General features: G+C 41.2%; 2 protein-coding genes across 3 annotated transcripts in view; one reads left to right on the forward strand and one right to left on the reverse strand.

The window, feature by feature from the left end:
- The window catches only part of mocs3 (molybdenum cofactor synthesis 3), a 58,242-nt gene that overhangs the window by 27,181 nt on the left and 9,840 nt on the right, over positions 1–21,221 (reverse strand). The window lies entirely within an intron of this gene.
- qpct (glutaminyl-peptide cyclotransferase) overlaps positions 1–21,221 on the forward strand; it is a 31,164-nt gene that overhangs the window by 4,181 nt on the left and 5,762 nt on the right. The window contains exons 2-3 of the mRNA XM_061968595.2: positions 9,586–9,732; positions 12,399–12,680. Coding sequence (XP_061824579.1) covers positions 9,586–9,732; positions 12,399–12,680 — 429 coding nt within the window. The remainder of the gene's footprint in view (positions 1–9,585; positions 9,733–12,398; positions 12,681–21,221) is intronic.

The following is a 21,221-nucleotide window of genomic DNA, read 5'->3' on the forward strand; positions in this document are numbered from 1 at the left end:
TACTTCCACCCAAGCACAACAGCTGCTCATGTGCTTAAGACAAAGCAAGAAATGCTAAAGCTGCCTGCTCATACATGATGTCCCAACGAGGTGGAACTCCACTTATGATATGTTGAAGCAGCAGGCAGCTATATACTCTGCATTGACCCACAACACCCTGAAGACAAATGTCACCCTGTCTGATGATGATGTGAGAGTGGCAGATGAGGTCCTCTAGGTGCTTAAACCCCTCAAAAGTGTTACATCTCTACTGAGCACTGAAACTTCACCATCTGTGTCAATGATCCTGCCACTGAAAACAAGGATTCTACAATCCATGGCTCCAAGTGTGGAAGACAGCAGCATCACTCCAGATGTCAGGCTTTATTTCACTACCTATGTTTCAAGGAAGATGATGTTTCTTCTTATGTTGCACTTAAACTTGTTTTTTATTAATGGTCATTGGTCCAAGTTTAAAGAAAGGAGGAATGCCTTTTTATGTTGCACTGTTTTTCATTAATTATGTTAAAAGGAAAATAAAAATGCATGTCAAGTTGATCAACAGATTGTATTATTCTCCAGTGCAATAACAGTACTGAAATGAAGGCAAAAAGGGCATTAATGGGAGCTTTAAGAAAAAAAGAAGTAACTAAATAGTTACTTTTCACAGTAACGCATTACTTTTTGGTGTAAGTAACTGAGTTAGTAACTGAGTTACTTTTGAAATAAAGTAACTAGTAACTGTAACTAGTTACTGGTTTTCAGTAACTAACCCAACACTGCTCAGTAGTCACGTACAAATTTGTGTGAATTATGCAAAAATATTTAAATTTGGTCCCCATGAACCATATTAACTCTTTTTCCCCAGGGTCCCCAGTAAGAATGATCAGCACATTACTTCATCAATCCAGAGATTTAAAGACGTGTATGAGCTAACTGGGCAGTGGCCGTTTTACTTAATTTTTTCTATGCCTCCACAACCTGTAGAAAGGGTGGTCCCCACAAGTGATGATCAAAAACTTGATCCCCATTCCAAATAATAACGTGTGTGTGTGTGTGTGTGTGTGTGTGTGTGTGTGTGTGTGTGTGTGTGTGTGTGGGCAGAGAATCAAACACAATAAAGTATTTGTTAGTGATATCTTTATCGTATAGATGTATTACTGTTAATGTGAAGTGCAACAGTCCACTTTTGTGTGTGTGTTAGTTTTTAATAAATATCACAATACAAATGTGCGCTTCATTCACTAACTGTGTTACAAAAAAGATCAATTAGAATAATACATAATGTTGGATATAGAGAACATACAAACCTTTTATTTATTAAATCACAGTTATTGAAATTCAACGATTTGGTGCATTTGCAAACAGCTAAAATGATGTATAAAGCAAACTATAACCTGCTACCCAAGAACATACTTGCCAACCTTGAGACCTCCAAATTTGGGAGATTGGGGGGTGGGCGGGGGAGTGGGGTAAAGGGGGAGGAGTATATTTGTAGCTAGAATTCACTGAAAATAAATTATTTCTTATAAATATATATATCCATCCATCCATTTTCTACCACTTATTCATATATATATATATATATATATATATATATATATATATATATATATATATATATATATATATATATATATATATATATATATATATGTATGTGTGGGAAAAAAAATCACAAGACTATTTCATCTCTACAGGCCTGTTTCATGAGGGGGGGGTTCCCTCAATCATCAGGAGATTTAAAATCTCCTGATGATTGAGGGAACCCCCCCTCATGAAACAGGCCTGTAGAGATGAAATAGTCTTGTGATTTTTCTTCCCACACATACATATATTGTGCTCTACTACGGTATCGAGCACTATTTTTTGGATAACCTTATTAAGACATATATATATATATATATATATATATATATATATATATATAGTACAGTAAACAGTAATGACAACACAGTTGTTCTACTAACTGTACTGTACTTGCTGCTTACTTAAAAAAAAAATAACACTTACCTTTCACTATTTGAGTAGCATTTGTTCTGCCATTTGAGTACTGGCGAGCGATCTCTGAATCCGGGAACATATCCTTCACGGATTTGTTGAAAACATCCGCAAGTGAGAACGGAATGTTGCTTTCAAGGTGGCCCATAATACTGGGCTGTGACCAGCCTTGTGCTTCTCTGACCGTTCATGAGTGACTATATCCATTCGGCCACCGTGTTATGGGTTATAGATAAACCTATGGATAACGGAGACATATATAGTAGTCTCCTTTTCAGGTGAGAGGACGCTAAAGGCAGTGCCTCTAAGGCACGCCCCCAATATTGTTTGTCCGGCTGGAAATTTAGGATAGTACAACTTGCCGTAGTTTTGAAGCAATGCATGATGGGAATCCGGATATTGTGTGTCAGTGTATGAACGTGCCGGCTGGAATAAACACACGCTGAGAAATAGTTCCGTGCCTGCCTACTTTATGGGTTATAGATAACGGAGGCATATATAATAGTCTCCTTTTCAGGTGAGAGACGACGTTATAGGCAGTGCCTTTAAGGCACGCCCCCAATATAGTTGTCCGGCTGGAAATCGGGAGATTTTCGGGAGAATGGTTGTCCCGGGAGATTTTCGGGAGAGGCACTGAAATTCGGGAGTCTCCCGGAAAATTCGGGCGGGTTGGCAAGTATGCCCAAGAATGTACAGCAATTATTTACAACAAAATAGGAGAAATATAACCTTAGAGGAAAATCTAATTTAAAACATTTGTATGCTCGTACAACACTTAAAACCTTTAATATATCAGTATGTGGAATTAAATTATGGAACGGATTAAGCAAAGAAATCAAACAAAGCACCAATATGATTCAGTTTAAGAGACGGTTCAAACTACAAGTGTTCACAAAGTACACAGAACAAGAATTGTGATGAACATCTTGAACCCTTATTTTTATTTGTTATTTTTTTTATTGAGATAAAGATTATTTATGTACTTAATATTTGTATGCTTACTATGGTATATTATGTATTATTTATTTGTTTACTGTTTTGTTGCAGAGAACAAGGAAATGGGATAAAATTGCTATGGTATGAAAAGGGGTAGGATTAAATAAGCTTTACTAATAAGCCTACTCCTTTTCGGAAGTGCTGTAATGAAACAACTGGAATTGTGTGATGCATTACATTGTATGGAATGCATGTTCGAAATAAACTGAAACTGAACTGAACGGTATGTTTCACAATATTACAAAGATTGTATTCACTTACTATGCAATGGCATGTATTTTATTCTGCTGTCATTATTAAAACAGAGGGCAAATATTTAATATACAAGTGAATGGTGTTATTGAACACTGTCATCTATACATTATCCATTTTCCATAGCACTTGTCCTCATTAGTATCAGTCTATAATCTAACATGCATGTTGTTTATGTTATCCATCCATCCATTTCTCTACCGCTTGTCCCATTTTAGGGTTGCGGGGTAAACAGAAAACCATTCACATTCACACACTAGGGCCAATTTAGTGTTGCCAATGTGTTGGTCAAAATTAATTCCCATTCATGTAGCTTCACAGTTTGCTGTGCTGTGTTGCACAATTCTCTTGAGATGCACACTTAATTTTCGCCTCAACATTCATGCTCCTCGTGTTCCTCCTCCTGTCTTAGCCTGCATGTAGTTGCTATGGCAGCGCAGTCATCACAGCGCAGTCATCATCATTGATCCTCCAATTGCAAGTGTCTGTTATACAGTATTTATAGCTCTCAAGTGGACCCCCCATTTATCCCTCTATGCAGGGCTCATATTGTTGTGTGTGTGTGTGTGCGTGTGTGTGTGTTGTGTGTGTGTGTGTGTGTGTGTGTGTGTGTGTGTGTGTGCACGTGTTCTTGTATTTCTACCCTTCTTGAGACCTCAACAAGGAAAAGTACCTTCCATATGAGGACTGGTGAACAAGTTAGGACCGAAATCATGGTCCCAATACGGTAAAACCATTGCATCTAATAGAGAATGTCTCATTTGCACCCCTGGTGGTGAAATCTATCAAAATTAGGGTGGTCCCAAAAAGGAGGGATTTTTCAAATTGACTGTGTGTTGCTTTTAAAAGTGCTCCCCTCTGGTCAACATATGAAATAACAAGTGTGTGTAAAATTTGAAGTGCTCCCCCTCTGTCCAACATATGTAATAACACGTGTTTATAAGAAAATTAAATGTGTCCTCTTAGGACAAAATTAATTTAAAAAATAAAATACGTATATAGAGACATACTGTAATAATTTGAAGTAAATAATGAAGATTAAAAAACAATTACAAACAAAAATGTTTATATAAAATTAAAAAATTACCTAAAAGCTTATCTTTTTTATATGTGCATAGTATGTATATATTATTAATGTTGTAAATATAAATCTTTATATATCTAGAAAGGGTGGTCCTGAAGATGTAGGCATTTTTCTGAGGTCTCAATACAAGAATGTGTGTGTGTGTGTGTGTGTGTGTGTGTGTGTGTGTGTGTGTGTGTGTGTGTGTGTGTGTGTGTGTGTGTGTGTGTGTGTGTGTGTGTGTGTGTGTGTGTGTTCTTGTATTTCTAGCCTTCTTGAGACATCAAGAAGGAAAAGTACCTTCCATATGAGGAGGTGTGAACAAGTGATGACATAAATCATGGTCCCAATAACATTGCATCTAACAGAGAATGTCTCATTTGCACCCCTGGTGGTGAAATATATAAAAATTAGGGTGGTCCCAAAAAGGAGGGATTTTTCAAATTGACTGTGTGTCGCTTTTAAAAGTGCTCCCCCTCTGGTCAACATATGAAATAACAAGTGTGTGTAAGAAATTGAAATGCACCCCCATTGGCCAAAATTAATTTAAAAAAAACAAAAAACATTTATATAGAGACATACTGTAATAACTTGAAGTAAATAATGAAGATTAAAAACCAATTACAAACAAAACAACAAAAAAGAACTAAAAGCAGTCTTTTTCTTACAATGTGTCGACTTTTTTCTTATAAAATTGAGAACAATTTCTCATATTCTTTCTGTTTTTGTAATATTGCAATATTTTCTCGTAAAATTATTACTTTTTTATGTAAAATTATTACTTTTTTATGTATAATTATTACTTTTTTATGTAAAATTATTACTTTTTGCAAAATGGTGACATTTGTCATAGAAAATTCTGGCTTTTATCACAATATTGCCAATTATATTGTTCTTGTAAAATAGTGTCATTTTTTTAGTAAAAATATGACTTTTGTCATAATTTTGCCAAGTAAAATTTCGATTATTATTATAATATTGCCAACATTTTAAAGTTTTCTGATAAAATTGTGACTTTTGTCGAGTAAAATTTTGACTCTTTTCATAAAATTGCCCCAATTGTAAGCTTTTCTTGTAAATTTGCGACTGTTATTGAGTAAAATTCCAACTTTTATCATAATATATCCTAATATTATCAAATGTTCAGTTTTTCTTGTAAAATTTAGACTTGCGTTGAGTAAAATTACGACTTTTATTATAATACTAGAGGTAGGCATTTTTCGGAAGGTCTCAAGAAGGTAACAAATACAAGAATGCTTGTGTGTGCGTGTGCGTGTGCGTGTGTGTGTGTGTGTGTGTGTGTGTGTGTGTGTGTGTGTGTGTGTGTGTGTGTGTGTGTGTGTGTGTGTGTGTGTGTGACCCATCCATCCATCCATTTTCTACCGCTTATTCCCTTTGGGGTCGTGGGGGGCGCTGGAGGCTATCTCAGCTACAATCGGGCGGAAGGCGGGATACACCCTGGACAAGTCGCCACCTCATCGCAGGGCCTACACAGATAGACCACATAATAATAATAAAATATTTTTTACAAAAGACTAAAATGCAGGTGCGATAGGCTCCAGCACAGCCCGCAATCCCGAAAGTGACAAGCGGTAGAAAATGGATGGATGGACTAAAATCTGCTCCTGGGTGTAGTATTCATACTGCAAACATGGGTTTTGGACACACTGAGTAAAAAAACATACATCCTCCAAATGGAGGAAAACAATGCTGTCAAGCTACTTTTTTAGATTTTAAACTATAATATTATGAAATTACTCAACTTTTGAATACAATATTTTAGGGTTTGGCATTTGAACTTGACCCTAAACATTGTTACAGAAGCAAGACATGCACTATAACGTTGTCTTCCTTCCAAGTGTTGGTATAAGAAAATGGTCTACTTTCAAGCAAAGCAGGCTAAAAGTGATCAATTGCCTTTTGGCTTTGCTGTGATTTCACCATCTGTTTCCAAGACAACGGGTTGCTTCTGTGCAGCCTGAACTCAGAGACCAATTCCAAGATAGCACCAGAGATCAAAGAATCAATATAGCCCAGGATTGTATTATAGATCAAACACAATGACTGAATAGTGCACATACATAATGGCAGTGCTTCTGTTTTTTTTCCTGTTACGTCCACACAGTAAGAAGAAAACATTTCTCACTCTCCGCCGTGACCATAAATAGTATTTGTCGATAAAATTGTTATAAGTACACCTCTACATAACCGTGTGTCCTTATTAACAACTGTAAAGAAAGGTACAGGACAGCACTCCAATGACAGTGTTCAATGCCACACGAACGTTTCGAGTGAAACCTGTAACGTCTCAGTTAGGTCTGGACCTCAGATGCAGAAGCGGAACAGCAGGTGAAACAAAAATATATTTATTTGACTAGCAAAAATAGTCAGCTGAAAGGCTGGAGACAACTGGGCCAATATAAAGTAGCCAAAAGCAACAAAGGTGAACACTGGAAACAGTGGAGTGCTGGTTTCACAGGAAGGCATGACAAAGTGAAAGAACCAACGAGTTGCCCGTTCCCCTCAGCTTAAATAGCAACAAGACAACATGAATACTGTAAGTGTGCCCAAACGTCTCGTCTCCAGCTGCAACCAAGGCTGTAATCAACAGAAGAGAGAGAGAGAGAGAGAGAGAGAGAGAGAGAGAGAGAGAGAGAGAGAGAGAGAGAGAGAGAGAGAGAGAGAGAGAGAGAGAGAGAGAGAGAGAGAGAGAGAGAGAGAGAGAGAGAGAGAGAGAGAGAGAGAGAGAGAGAGAGAGAGAGAGAGAGAGAGAGAGAGAGAGAGAGAGAGAGAGAGAGAGAGAGAGAGAGAGAGAGAGAGAGAGAGAGACCCGCCAAGAGTAAAAAAAAAGGCAGACATAAAATTGCACACAGGGGAAATGTAAACATGACAGAAAGCCTTCCTCAGCGTGTATACGAGCAAAAAAGTGAATGGATCACACAGACAGGTGTCACCTATCAGTAAGCAGACTGACACATCAGCTGCAGGTAATGGCAAGAGAAGAAGAAAAGAAACAATGTATCACTTCTTATATCAACACAAACAAGTAACCGCAATAGTGATAGTTTGTAAACACTCCTTGAACAATAAAATGCACATTGATTTCTAAGGATTCCAAACTTTTATAATTTGTAAGCCCAAATCTGATGAGATAATTTATTTTCCCACATCTTAAAACTTGTAAGATTGTGATGGTCCAAGGTAGAATAACATGCTACACCAACTTTGTTATGTTTATTGAAGTGCCCTTGCAATCTGTACTATATAGTAACACAACTAAAATCTAGTATATGTGAACATAAATGTTCCATCCGCAATCATGATTCTAAATCGGCAGTAGTCAGACTTTTTAACAGCTCCAACCACACCACAGCAGATCTCAGATACTGTATATGGGCATTGAGGTAGGTAGAATTGAATTGAGCCTATCATTCACAATCATTATGAGAGACATTAGACTAGACTTAGACTTCCTTTTTTATTGTCATTCAAATTTGAACTTTACAGTACAGATAAGAACTACATTTTGTTGCATTAGCTCATGGTAGTGCAGGATAAAAGAACAATAAAGGTGCAGATATAAATAAATAGATTACAGATAAATATATTGCACTTTTGCATATGCATCCACGTTTATGGATGTATGTTATATTGTTTTTATATTCCGATGAGTTATTCCATTTTTGGGGGGAATTGAGGGGATATTTTGATGCGTTCAAGAGTCTTATGACCTGAGGGAAGAAGCTGTTACACAACCTGGAGGTTCTGCTTCGGAGGCTGCGGAACCTCTTTCTAGAGTCCAGCAGTGAAAACAGTCCTTGGTGGGGGTGGGAGGAGTCTCGGCAGATTTTCTGAGTCCTAGTCAGGCAGCGGCTTTTTGCGATCTCCTGGATAGGAGGAAGAGGAGTCTTGAGGATCTTTTTCCGCCGTCCTCACCACTCTCTGCAGAGACTTCCAGTCTGAGGCACTGCAGGCTCCAGTCCAGACAGAGATGCTGTTGGTCAGCAGGCTCTCTATAGTGCCTCTGTAGAATGTGGTGAGAATGGGGGGAGGGAGCACTACGCAAAAAGTGCATGCGCTGCTGAGCTCTTTTTACAAGAGCTCCGGTGTGTAGGGACCAGGTCATATTGTCAGTTATCTGCACCCCCAGGAACCTGGTGCTGCTTACGATGAGCACATATGTCTTTTTTTTTAGGATTTAAAAGATAAAAAAACGCTTGAGAGATGCGGCTAATGGGAGTCCCCATTGTAGCCTTTAGATACCTCTAAAACAACTTCAGCCTGTTCTATACACACTGCAAGTATATACAGTATATATATAATGTAGTAACAGAAATGTTCATAACAACCTGCTCAGTGGTTAGAGTGTCCGCCCTGAGATCAGTAGGTCGTGAGTTCAAACCCCGGCCGAGTCATAACAAAGACTATAAAAATGGGACCCATTACCTCCCTGCTTGGCATTCAGCATCAAGGGTTGGAATTGGGGGTTAAATCACCAAAAATGATTCCCGAGCGCGGTCACCGCTGCTGCTCACTGCTCCTGTCACCTCCCAGGGGGTGATCAAGGGTGATGGGTCAAATGCAGAGAATAATTTCGCCACACCTAGTGTGTGTGTGACAATCATTGCTACTTTAACTTTAACTTGTGAGAAATTCATAGTACATTTTTGATCCTGCCTCTTAAAAGAATGGAGAATCGTTGGGGACCGCAATCGGTACGAGGAACCAGAATCGGAACCGAAACTGTTCAAATTCAAACGATAGCCATCCCTACTTAACACCAGTCAATAAATGTGTTGCAAATTTAGCAAGTATTCAGACCTAGCAAGATTCTTGTTTTCAAAAAAGTCATAAACGAAGCGATTTTTTTACTGGTTAAGCATGTTTATTGCCTGTTTGTTTACATATGATTATACGAATCAGTGTCTCCTACTATACCTTCTGTTGTAGTGAACCTATAGCATCACACATCATTTAGCTGTCCTGGAATGGAGCCACCTTACACACAGCTGTATTTCTACTAGGGTTGTACGGTATACCGGTATTAGTATAGTACCGCGATACTAATAAATCATTTTCGGTACTATACCATCTCTGAAAAGTACCGGTCCCCTTTATCTGGAAAAGTACAGAAAAGTATCAAAATAATTTTGGTACAGGTACCAAAATATTGGTATCGGGACAACACTAATTCCTACCAATGTACTCCTCACTTAAATAAGGTCCCGTTTAGACTGACAAGCTAATGAATAACAACACGACACAACAAACACAAGCAATCTGCTCTTGTTCAGTTTCACCATCAAGCGGCCCCGCTCACACCTGATGAGATCCAGACCGCCCTGTCCCACACGGACCTGGCCCAGATGTGGCAGAGGGACCTGAGGCCGCTGCTTGTTACCAGATATCCTGGATCTACAGGCAGCCAGGCTGTGCAGCAGGTACGTTTGCTTTGCTATGCAGTCATTGTTCATGCAGTCATTGAGTCATATACTGTAGCTCAGTGACGTGCGGTGAGGTTGATGGCTGGTGAGGCATTGACTTCATCACAATCAGATTTACAAACATATGAACCCTAAAGAGTATCTTATTCACCATTTGATTGGCAGCAGTTAACGGGTTGTGTTTAAAAGTTCATACCAGCATTCTTCCCTGCTTGGCACTCAGCATCAAGGGTTGGAATTGGGGGTTAAATCACCAAAAATTATTCCCGGGCGCGGCGCCGCTGCTGCCCACTGCTCCCCTTACCTCCCAGGGGGTGAAGAAGAGGATGGGTCAAATGCAGAGGACAAATTTCACCACACCTAGTGTGTGTGTGACAATCATTGGTACTTTAACTTAACTTTAACTTTACACATACAAACTGTAGCACACAAAAAAGCACATTTAATTAAAAAAACCTTATTATGGTCTTGTCTTTACTTATAAGTGCGGGAACAGTGGTGTTCGTGTTGGAGGAGTTGTGAATGAATGAAATATGAAATCCGTGCTGCAGTCTGCAGGTGTACCTAATGTTGTGTCCCTGCAGTCGTTCACGGCTCCTCCGGCGCGAGCATTGTTGTTTTTGCACTTTTTGGCTTCTTGTTAAGTGACTTTTTTTGGGTGGATTCGGTCTTGCACGTGGAGGGTTTGGGTGTGGGCTTTGGTTGGTGTGGCGCTCCCGTCGTGGGGTGCACTCTGCGCGGGGGTGCATTAACCGGCACCAGGAGGCAGGATTACTGCGAGCCTCACACAGTACGTCTTCGCAGCAGTTTTATGATTGCTCAGCACAAGAAATACTTTACACACATACAGTTGTTGACAAAATACACTGTACATTATATACCTCAGCTAACTAAACTATGGAAATGTATAATATAGTTCATATAGCAATACGGTCTCACTGCACAGCAGGCCAGCAGTTAGCCGAGTTCGCAATCCATGTTGAGGCACAACTGAGTGACGTGCCTCAACTGGCTGCTGATCACCGCACCGTCTCTTCTCAGTATTTGAACGGCAAATGTGAAAATTCAGCGATTTTAAATAAAAATCATCTAAAACTGGTGAAGTTAAATGGAAAATAACTTTATAGTATAATCACTGAATACATATAACAATGTAATTAATTTTTTTTCTTTTTACATTTTTTTTTCTTTCCATGATGGCTGGTGAGGCCCCGCCTCACCTGCCTCTAGTGACTGCACGTCACTGCTGTAGCTGCATGTCAGTCAAAGAGTATTTATTACCCTACACACAAATGTATGCGTTTAAAGTAGCACAAAACAGCCTGCAAGTAAATATTATTTAGTAATTGTCTAAAGATAGGAACTGAAAAGGAGGAGTGGGCAATATGGCACATTTTTGGTCGCAATGTGTTAGAGTATACACAGGGCCATATTGCTGATACCGATAACTTTTTACCTGAATTTTTTTTACGACCATTGAAAGATGTTATGATTGTGTGGTATTTTGTGAAAAATTTTTTTAAGAACATAATTTTATGCAATTAAAAATATTTTTAAAGGTCCATAGATTTTAAGAAAACCAACCCCCCGGCCGAGTCATACCAAAGACTATAAAAATGGGACCCATTACCTCCCTGCTTGGCACGCAGCATCAAGGGTTGGAATTGGGGGTTAAATCACCAAAATGATTCCTGGGCGCGGCCACCGCTGCTGCTCACTGCTCCCTTCACCACCCAGGGGGTGAACAAGGGGATGGGTCAAATGCAGAGAACAAATTTCACCACACCTAGTGTGTGTGTGACAATCATTGGTACTTTAACTTTAACTTAAAGATTTTAGGCAAACAGAATTATTAGTGTATATTAGGGGTGCACAAAAAACTAATTCACATTCAAATCGCAAATCTTTTTTTACCCCGAATTTAAATCAATTCATAATTTTTTTAAATCGATTAAAAAATCAAACAAAAAAACAATTATTATTAATTTTTCCTATAAGAACACATTTTTTTAAATACATTTTAGGCCATATTTTTTTAACTTGTAACCTATTTTGAAAAAGTTTATTTATAATTATTATACCAAATAATACATTGTGAGAGTTGGTTTGAATCGAGAATGGTGTTGAATCAAGAATCGGAATCGGTGTTGAATGGAATTGTCACCCCAGGAATCGGAATCGAATCGAGTCCTTATGTATAAAGTATAACGACATAGAGGTCAATACATGAAAAATATTTCTATACGATGAAGATTTTAATTATTTTATAGGACAAACAATTTTAAGCAAACTAAAATATTTGATAGATATACAGATTTTAATGAAACAAAAATATTTTTTATAAGGACAAAGATTTTAAGCAAGCAAAAATATTTTTTACAAGGATAAAGATGCTAAGCAAAAAATATATATCTTATGTTTATCAGCAAAGAAGACAATGTACTAATGCACAACATAATACAGTTATTCCCTTATTACACACAAATGTTTGAGCAAAACAAAGTAAATAATGCAACATAAGTGAATAAGAAGCCAAAACTAATTTTGGTTTCTTTTCAATTCCTTTGCCTTTTTGCCCCACATAGCCCTCCTGTATCTTAGTACAACTTATAATTTATGACTATACACACAGTGTGTAACTATGAGCGCCATTTTTTTTTCAGCATATTAAAACAACCCTGGCTTCCCTTGGAGCGGGCTGGCAGGTGACAGAGGATAAGTTCATGTCACAGACACCCTATGGCCCGCTTCCCTTCACCAACCTCATTGCCACCCTCAACCCATCAGCCAAGCGCCGCCTGGTGCTGGCCTGTCACTATGACTCCAAGTATTACACGCAGCAATGGCACGGCAGGGAGTTTCAAGGCGCCACGGATTCTGCCGTCCCGTGTGCCATGATGCTGGAACTGGCACGAGCCCTTGATGAAGAGCTGAAAAGTCACAAGGTAAATAAATGTGTTCACTGCACAATGCAACTTTATTAATCCCTAGGGGACAAAAGCAGACTTGCCCTTTCAGTACATACATCTTTACTCCACTATACATAACTTTTCCTGAGAGTTTTTTTTGTTTTTTTTAATACTTTGTATGTCCAATTCTTTCACAAGTGTACAATACACTAGCAGTTATTCTACAAATCCCGTTTCCATATGAGTTGGGAAATTGTGTTAGATGTAAATATAAACGGAATACAATGATTTGCAAATCATTTTCAACCCATATTCAGTTGAATATGCTACAAAGACAACATATTTGATGTTCAAACTGATAAACTTTTTTTTTTTGCAAATAATCATTAACTTTAGAATTTGATGCCAGCAACACGTGACAAAGAAGTTGGGAAAGGTGGCAATAAATACTGATAAAGTTGAGGAATGCTCATCAAACACTTATTTGGAACATCCCACAGGTGAACAGGCAAATTGGGAACAGGTGGGTGCCATGATTGGGTATAAAAGTAGATTCCATGAAATGCTCAGTCATTCACAAACAAGGATAGGACGAGGGTCTCCCCTTTGTCAACAAATGCGTGAGCAAATTGTTGAACAGTTTAAGAAAAACCTTTCTAAACTAGCAATTGCAAGGAATTTAGGGATTTTACCATCTACGGTCCGTAATATCATCAAAGGGTTCAGAGAATCTGGAGAAATCACTGCACGTAAGCAGCTAAGCCCGTGACATTCGATCCCTCAGGCTGTACTGCATCAAAAAGCGACATCAGTGTGTAAAGGATATCACCACATTGGCTCAGGAACACTTCAGAAACCCACTGTCAGTTACTACAGTTGGTCGCTACATCTGTAAGTGCAAGTTAAAACTCTCAAGCCGTCGGCTTCGCTGGGCCTGAGCTCATCTAAGATGGACTGATACAAAGTGGAAAAGTGTTCTGTGGTCTGACGAGTCCACATTTCAAATTGTTTTTGTAAACTGTGGACGTCGTGTCCTCCGGACCAAAGAGGAAAAGAACCATCCGGATTGTTATAGGCGCAAAGTTGAACATCCAGCATCTGTGATGGTATGGGGGTGTATTAGTGCCCAAGACATGGGTAACTTACACATCTGTGAAGGCACCATTAATGCTGAAAGGTACATACAGGTTTTGGAGCAACATATGTTGCCATCCAAGCAACGTTACCATGGACGCCCCCGCTTATTTCAGCAAGACAATGCCAAGACATGTGTTACATCAACGTGGCTTCATAGTAAAAGAGTGCGGATACTGGACTGGCCTGCCTGTAGTCCAGACCTGTCCCCCATTGAAAATGTGTGGCGCATTATGAAGCTTAAAATACCACAACAGAGACCCCCGGACTGTTGAACAACTTAAGCTGTACATCAAGCAAGAATGGGAAAGAATTCCACCTGAGAAGCTTAAAAAATGTGTCTCCTCAGTTCCCAAACGTTTCCTGAGTGTTGTTAAAAGGAAAGGCCATGTAACAGTGGTGAACATGCCCTTTCCCAACTACTTTGGCACGTGTTGCAGCCATGAAATTCTAAGTTAATTATTATTTGCAAAAAAAAAATAAAGTTTATGAGTTTGAACATCAAATGTCTTGTCTTTGTAGTGCATTCAATTGAATATGGATTGAAAAGGATTTGCAAATCATTGTATTCCGTTTATATTTACATCTAACACAATTTCCCAACTCATATGGAAACCGGGTTTGTACAATACCCCAGACCCAAACAGGACATAAAAGTCCTTCATTTCTTAAAATGCATACAAACATTGTTGATTCATATTTTTGTACATTTGGGGCGGCATGGCGTAGTGGGTAGAGCAACCGTGCCAAAAACCTGAGGGTTGCAGGTTCGCTCCCCGCCTCTTACCATCCAAAAAAAAAAACGCTGCCGTTGTGTCCTTGGGCGGGACACTTCACCCTTTGCCCCCGGTGCCACTCACACCGGTGAATTGAATGATGAATGATAGGTGGTGGTCGGAGGGGCCGTTGGCGCAAATTGCAGCCACGCTTCCGTCAGTCTACCCCAGGGCAGCTGTGGCTATGAAAGTAGCTTACCACCACCAGGTGTGAATGTTTGATGGGTTCTACATGTAAAGCGACTTTGGGTACTTAGAAAAGCGCTATATAAATCGCAGTTATTATTTTTACTCAGATATCTCAATTCAGCCCTGAACAAAAATACCAAACATGTAATGTTTTTTTATTTTATTTTAAACCTTTAAAAGCCTTTTGACCAAATGACTCACAGTTTTCAATTATTATATATTTGCATAACATGAGTTATTTTACTAATTTAAACCTTTGATATTATCTGATTAAGCCCTTTAAAAAGGGTCAACATTAAAACATAGGACTGAAGTTCATTAAGAAGTTTGAGCAAAAAAATATATGAATCCAAAATGTTTTAACACTTTTCAAACTCTTCAGGACTTTTATGTCCTGTTTGGCTTTAACGATAATCAAAATGTAATGGAACAGGCCCGCGGGCCGGAACAGGCCCGCGAACGGGTTTTATCCGGCCCGCGTGATGAGTTTGCCAAGTGTGAAAATTAACTGCTTTTTGGGGGGGAACGAAAGAGACTGCTGTTCTAAATCTGTCCACTAGATGTCACAATAGCAATTCTGTTAGGCAAGCAAACAGGTACACCGCAAAGGGGGACTGTGGCTCCTCCTCCTCGACTCACATGAAACTTAAAACCTGTTGTTTTATGTCTTCTGCTTCAAACACATCGTCATTTGGCACCCTCGTTGCCCCAAAATGTCTCTGTCAAACACAAGAAAAGTGAACTTAACCCTTTTGAATAGTTTTTACCGCCGTTTATGACGGTTTGTTGAGTCAGCACTGGATTGACACGTGGACCTGCCAAAGGAGGTATTCGATACATAGAAGAGTTTACATGTTGTGTTTTTGTTCAATCCCAGAAAGTCTGTGACTTAAAGTTTAATCCTGGCTTTGTAGATACACTGAGACGAAGTCTAAGCTCATTGTGTTTTTGAAACTGCACCAATTTCCTCAGAATTTTCAACAAATTTGAAGTGTTTTGTCCAGAGGATTATTTGTGATTTGTAAGTTTTTTAGAATGTGCTCGTTCTATTTTTGGCCTTAGTAAAACAAGGAAAACAACTTGATGTTGTCTTTATATTTAAGTTATCATGCCATGATTTTACCGTTCCGGTCCACTTGGGAATAGATTTTCCTCCATGCGGCCCCTGAGCTAGAATGAGTTTGACACCCCTGTCCTAGAGGGTTAAAGAGATAAGGGAGATACATTTCAGTACTATCAAACATTACATTTTTTCATCAGATTTATCACAACGTTGCTGTGGATTAATTTAGATTAATCATGATTAGTCATATTTAATCCGTTTTAAATGCTGTTTCATTTTGCATGAGCCAGGACACTGAAGAAAGAAGGTAATACATATTTAGCAGGGCTGTCAAAAATAACAAGTTAACTCCTGCGATAAATCACAACAAATGATCACATTATTCAAATATATGCACAGATTAATTACGCAATTTATTTTAAACGTACATATTCCTTTACCTTAACCTTACCTGAAAACATTTGAAAAACATTCCTGTATGACATTCTGACAATGAAATTAGCTTTGTGTACAAATATTGGGGTCTTTTTTTAAAAAGATAATTTGAAGTATGCAAGCGAATAATAACCTGTGATTAATCATGATTGATCTAAATTCAAATGTGTGATTAACCTGATTAAAATATTGAATTATTTGACATCACTAATATGTACACTTAACATGCTTATTAAACATATTTAACGTCATCTTCATGTTCACAAAAAAATAAACACACATTTATCCACATTAATGCGGACCTTTTACTCCTTTTGTATTATTAATGTGCTATTTTAAGATGAAAGATGAAAAGAATACTTTTTCCATAATACAATATACTGGTCGACTGTTATGCCATATCTTTTTTGTACGAAAATGTCCCATAAATAAGACCTCGGTGCTGTTTAGCGTCTTCAAAATTGACTTGATTACTTCTGCCGTCTATCAATACTGCATCAACTGCACATTTGTGCATGCACGACGGCGCTCAAAGAGAAACAAGTTAAAAATGCATTGAAAATAGTTGTTACAGGTAAGTGTCAATTATTTGTGGGGTTAGTCTTTTGCCCTTGTTGTAACCACTGAGCTGAAACTGGTTACACTGGACAGACATCAGGGCTAAGTGCATCAAGTGCAGTGACAGCCAAAGATGGTCCAAAGGTCGTGTTTATTCAACTCAGCTGTCCATCATAAAGACCCAATGAGAATTGCAATGCCAGTTTGCTTTCCTACCAGGGGTGCACATGAATATTAAAAACATTTAAAAAAACAAAAACAATATTTGTTTATTTATTTGAAACTCCAGACGCTCAGGCAAATCATATTGTCGATGGAGATGCCCATATCTTACAAAAGAGAAGTCTGTGATACTAATCTTTTTTTCTTATTTGTATTTGACTTCTCTCTGAGCTGCCACCTTAACGTGGTAGAGGGGTTTGTGTGTCCCAATGATCCTCGGAGCTATGTTGTCCGGGGGCTTCTATGCAGCCTGGTAGGGTCTCCCAAGGCAAACTAGTCCTAGGTGAGGGATCAGACAAAGAGCAACTCGAAGACCTCTATGAAGAACATGAACAAAGGACCCAGATTTCCCTCGCCCGGACGCGGGTCACCGGGGCCCCCCTCTGGAGCCAGGCCCGGAGGTGGGGCACGATGGCGAGCGCCTGGTGGCCGGGCCTGTCCCCATGGGGCCCGGCCGGGCACAGCCCGAAGAGGCAACGTGGGTCCCCCCTCCATTGGGCTCACCACCCATAGCAGGGACCATAGAGGTCGGGTGCAGTGTGAGCTGGGCGGAAGCCGAAGGCAGGGCACTTGGCAGTCCGATCACCGGCTACATAAGCTAGCTCTTGGGACGTGGAACGTCACCTCGCGGGGGGGAGAGGAGCCTGAGCTCGTGCGTGAGGTGGAGAAATTCAGGCTAGATATAGTCGGACTCATTTCGACGCACAGCAAGGGCTCTGGAACCAGTTCTCTTGAGAGGGGCTGGACTCTCTTCCACTCTGGTGTTGCCGGCAGTGAGAGGCGACGGGCTGGGGTGGCAATTCTTGTTGCCCCCGGCTCAAAGCCTGCCCGTTGAAGTTCAACCCAGTGGACGAGAGGGTAGCTTCTCTCCGCCTTTGGGTGGGGCGGCGGGTCCTGACTGTTGTTTGGGCTTACGCGCCAAACGGCAGCTCAGAGTGCCCACCCTTTTTGGATTCACTCGAGGGAGTACTGGAGAGTGCTCCCCCGGGTGATTCCCTCGTTCTACTGGGGGACTTCAACGCTCATGTTGGCAACGACAGTGAAACCCGGAGAGGCGTGATTGGGAAGAATGGCCGCCCGGATCTGAACCCTAGTGGTGTTTTGTTATTAGACTTTTGTGCTCGTCACAGATTGTCAATAACAAACACCATGTTCAAACATAAGGGTGTCCATATGTGCACTTGGCACCAGGACACCCTAGGCCGCAGTTCCATGATCAACTTTGTAGTTGTGTCATCGGATTTGCTGTGTCATGTTTTGGACACTCGGGTGAAGAGAGGGGCGGAGCTTTCTACCAATCACCACCTGGTGGTGAGTTGGCTGCGATGGTGGGGGAGGATGCCGGACAGACCTGGCAGGCCCAAACGCATTGTGAGGGTTTGCTGGGAACGCCTGGCAGAGTCTCCTGTCAGAGAGAATTTCAATTCCCACCTCCGGAGGGAGGCGCTGAACATTGAGTCCAGGTGGACGATGTTCCGTACCTCTATTGTCGAGGCGCCCGATTGGAGCTGTGGTCGCAAGGTGGTTGGTGCCTGTCGTGGCGGTAATCCTAGAACCCGCTGGTGGACACCAGCGTTAAGGGATACCGGCAAGCTGAAGAACGAGCCCTATCGGGCTCTTTTGGGCTCCGGAGGCAGCAGACAGGTACCGACAGGCCAAGCGGTGTGCGGCTTCAGCGGTCGCGGAGGCAAAAACTCGGACATGGGAGGAGTTCGGGGAGGCCATGGAAAACGACTTCCGGACAGCTTCGAAGCGATTCTGGACCACCATCCGCCGCCTCAGGAAGGGGAAGCAGTGCAATGTCAACACCGTGTATGGTGGGGATGGTGTTCTGCTGACCTCGACTGCGGATGTTGTGGATCGGTGGAGGGAATACTTCGAAGACCTCCTCAATCCTACCAGCACATCTTCCTATGAGGAAGCAGTGCCTGGGGAATCTGTGGTAGGCTCTCCTATTTCTGGGGCTGAGGTTGCCGAGGTAGTTAAAAAGCTCCTCGGTGGCAAGGCCCCGGGGGTGGATGAGATCCGCCCGCAGTTCCTTAAGGCTCTGGATGTTGTGGGGCTGTCTTGGTTGACAAGACTCTGCAACATCGCGTGGACATCGAGGGCGGTACCTCTGGATTGGCAGACCGGGGTGGTGGTTCCTCTCTTTAAGAAGGGGAACCGGAGGGTGTGTTCCAACTATCGTGGGATCACACTCCTCAGCCTTCCCGGTAAAGTCTGTTCAGGTGTACTGGAGAGGAGGCTACGCCGGATAGTCGAACCTCGGATTCAGGAGGAACAGTGTGGTTTTCGTCCTGGTCGTGGAACTGTGGACCAGCTCTATACTCTCGGCAGGGTCCTTGAGGGTGCATGGGAGTTTGCCCAACCAGTCTACATGTGCTTTGTGGACTTGGAGAAGGCATTCGATCGTGTACCCCGGGAAGTCCTGTGGGGAGTGCTCAGAGAGTATGGGGTGACGGACTGTCTTATTGTGGCGGTCCGCTCCCTGTATAATCAGTGTCAGAGCTTGGTCCGCATTGCCGGCAGTAAGTCGGACACGTTTCCAGTGAGGGTTGGACTCCACCAAGGCTGCCCTTTGTCACCGATTCTGTTCATAACCTTTATGGACAGAATTTCTAGGCGCAGTCAGGGCGTTGGGGGTATCTGGTTTGGTGGCTGCAGGATTAGGTCTCTGCTATTTGCAGATGATGTGGTCCTGATGGCTTCATCTGGCCAGGATCTGCAGCTCTCACTGGATCGGTTCGCAGCCGAGTGTGAAGCGACTGGGATGGGAATCAGCACCTCCAAGTCCGAGTCCATGGTTCTCGCCCGGAAAAGGGTGGAGTGCCATCTCCGGGTTGGGGAGGAGATCTTGCCCCAAGTGAAGGAGTTCAAGTACCTCGGAGTCTTGTTCACGAGTGAGGGAAGAGTGGATCGTGAGATCGACAGGCGGATCGGTGCGGCATCTTCAGTAATGCGGACGCTGTGTCGATCTGTTGTGGTGAAGAAGGAGCTGAGCCGGAAGGCAAAGCTCTCGATTTACCGGTTGATCTACGTTCCCATCCTCACCTATGGTGATGAGCTTTGGGTTATGACCGAAAGGACAAGATCACGGGTACAAGCGGCCGAAATGAGTTTCCTCCGCCGGGTGGCGGGGCTCTCCCTTAGAGATAGGGTGAGAAGTTCTGTCATCCGAAAGGAGCTCAAAGTAAAACCGCTGCTCCTCCACATCGATAGGAGCCAGATGAGGTGGTTCGGGCATCTGGTCAGGATGCCACCCAAACGCCTCCCTAGGGAGGTGTTTAGGGCACGTCCGACCGTTAGGAGGCCCCGGGAAGACCCAGGACACGTTGGGAAGACTATCTCTCCCGGCTGGCCTGGGAACGCCTCGGGATCCCCCGGGAGGAGCTGGAAGAAGTGGCTGGGGAGAGGGAAGTCTGGGCTTCCCTGCTTAGGCTGCTGCCCCCGCGACCTGACCTCGGATAAGCGGAAGAAGATGGATGGATGGATGGATGTATTTGATTTTATTAACTGTTTGGATATATATTAAGTGTTTGGCAGGAAGGGATAGAAAGAAAAAGAACAAATACAAGACAGACGGGGCAATTGTGGTAACAAGACCAAAAAAAAGAGTCAAAAAGTTTGGAGACCCCATAAATATTAAATATGTCATTGCCTACACTTTGTTATTAAGATCCGTCCACTATTCATGCAACAAACCTGATATTCCCCAGTGGTGGAAGAAATCATCAATATATCTCCACTGGGTGGCAGCAAACCGCATAGGATGCATAATGATGTGTGTGTCTGTGTCAGTCTAATTTGTCTCAATTATTATTTGGTGCTTTTAAGGTTTGTGTTAATTGATTCATCAATAATCTCTTCATTTGCAAGTCATTGCTGTCATTTAGTTGTATTTATGTTTTTAATGTATTTTAGTTTTTCAACCATTTTTCTTTTTATCACTGCACAAGCAATCTTTCTATTGTTACACTTAAATGGTGTATCATATTATTTTGTATTTATATTCATTTATTCATTTATTGTTGATTTCTTTATTTTTTTTAATGTATTTTATTTTCTTTTTATTAATGTATTTTCACTCTTGTTTTATTTCTATTTACTTAAAATGTCTTGACGATTGATTTGTTTTCTTTTCTCACTGCATAGGCTATCTCTATTGTTACACATTTAAACGGTGTCAAGCATGATCTAGTG

Source organism: Nerophis lumbriciformis, linkage group LG08 (genome assembly GCF_033978685.3).
Source record: "Nerophis lumbriciformis linkage group LG08, RoL_Nlum_v2.1, whole genome shotgun sequence".
Lineage (NCBI taxonomy): Eukaryota > Metazoa > Chordata > Actinopteri > Syngnathiformes > Syngnathidae > Nerophis > Nerophis lumbriciformis.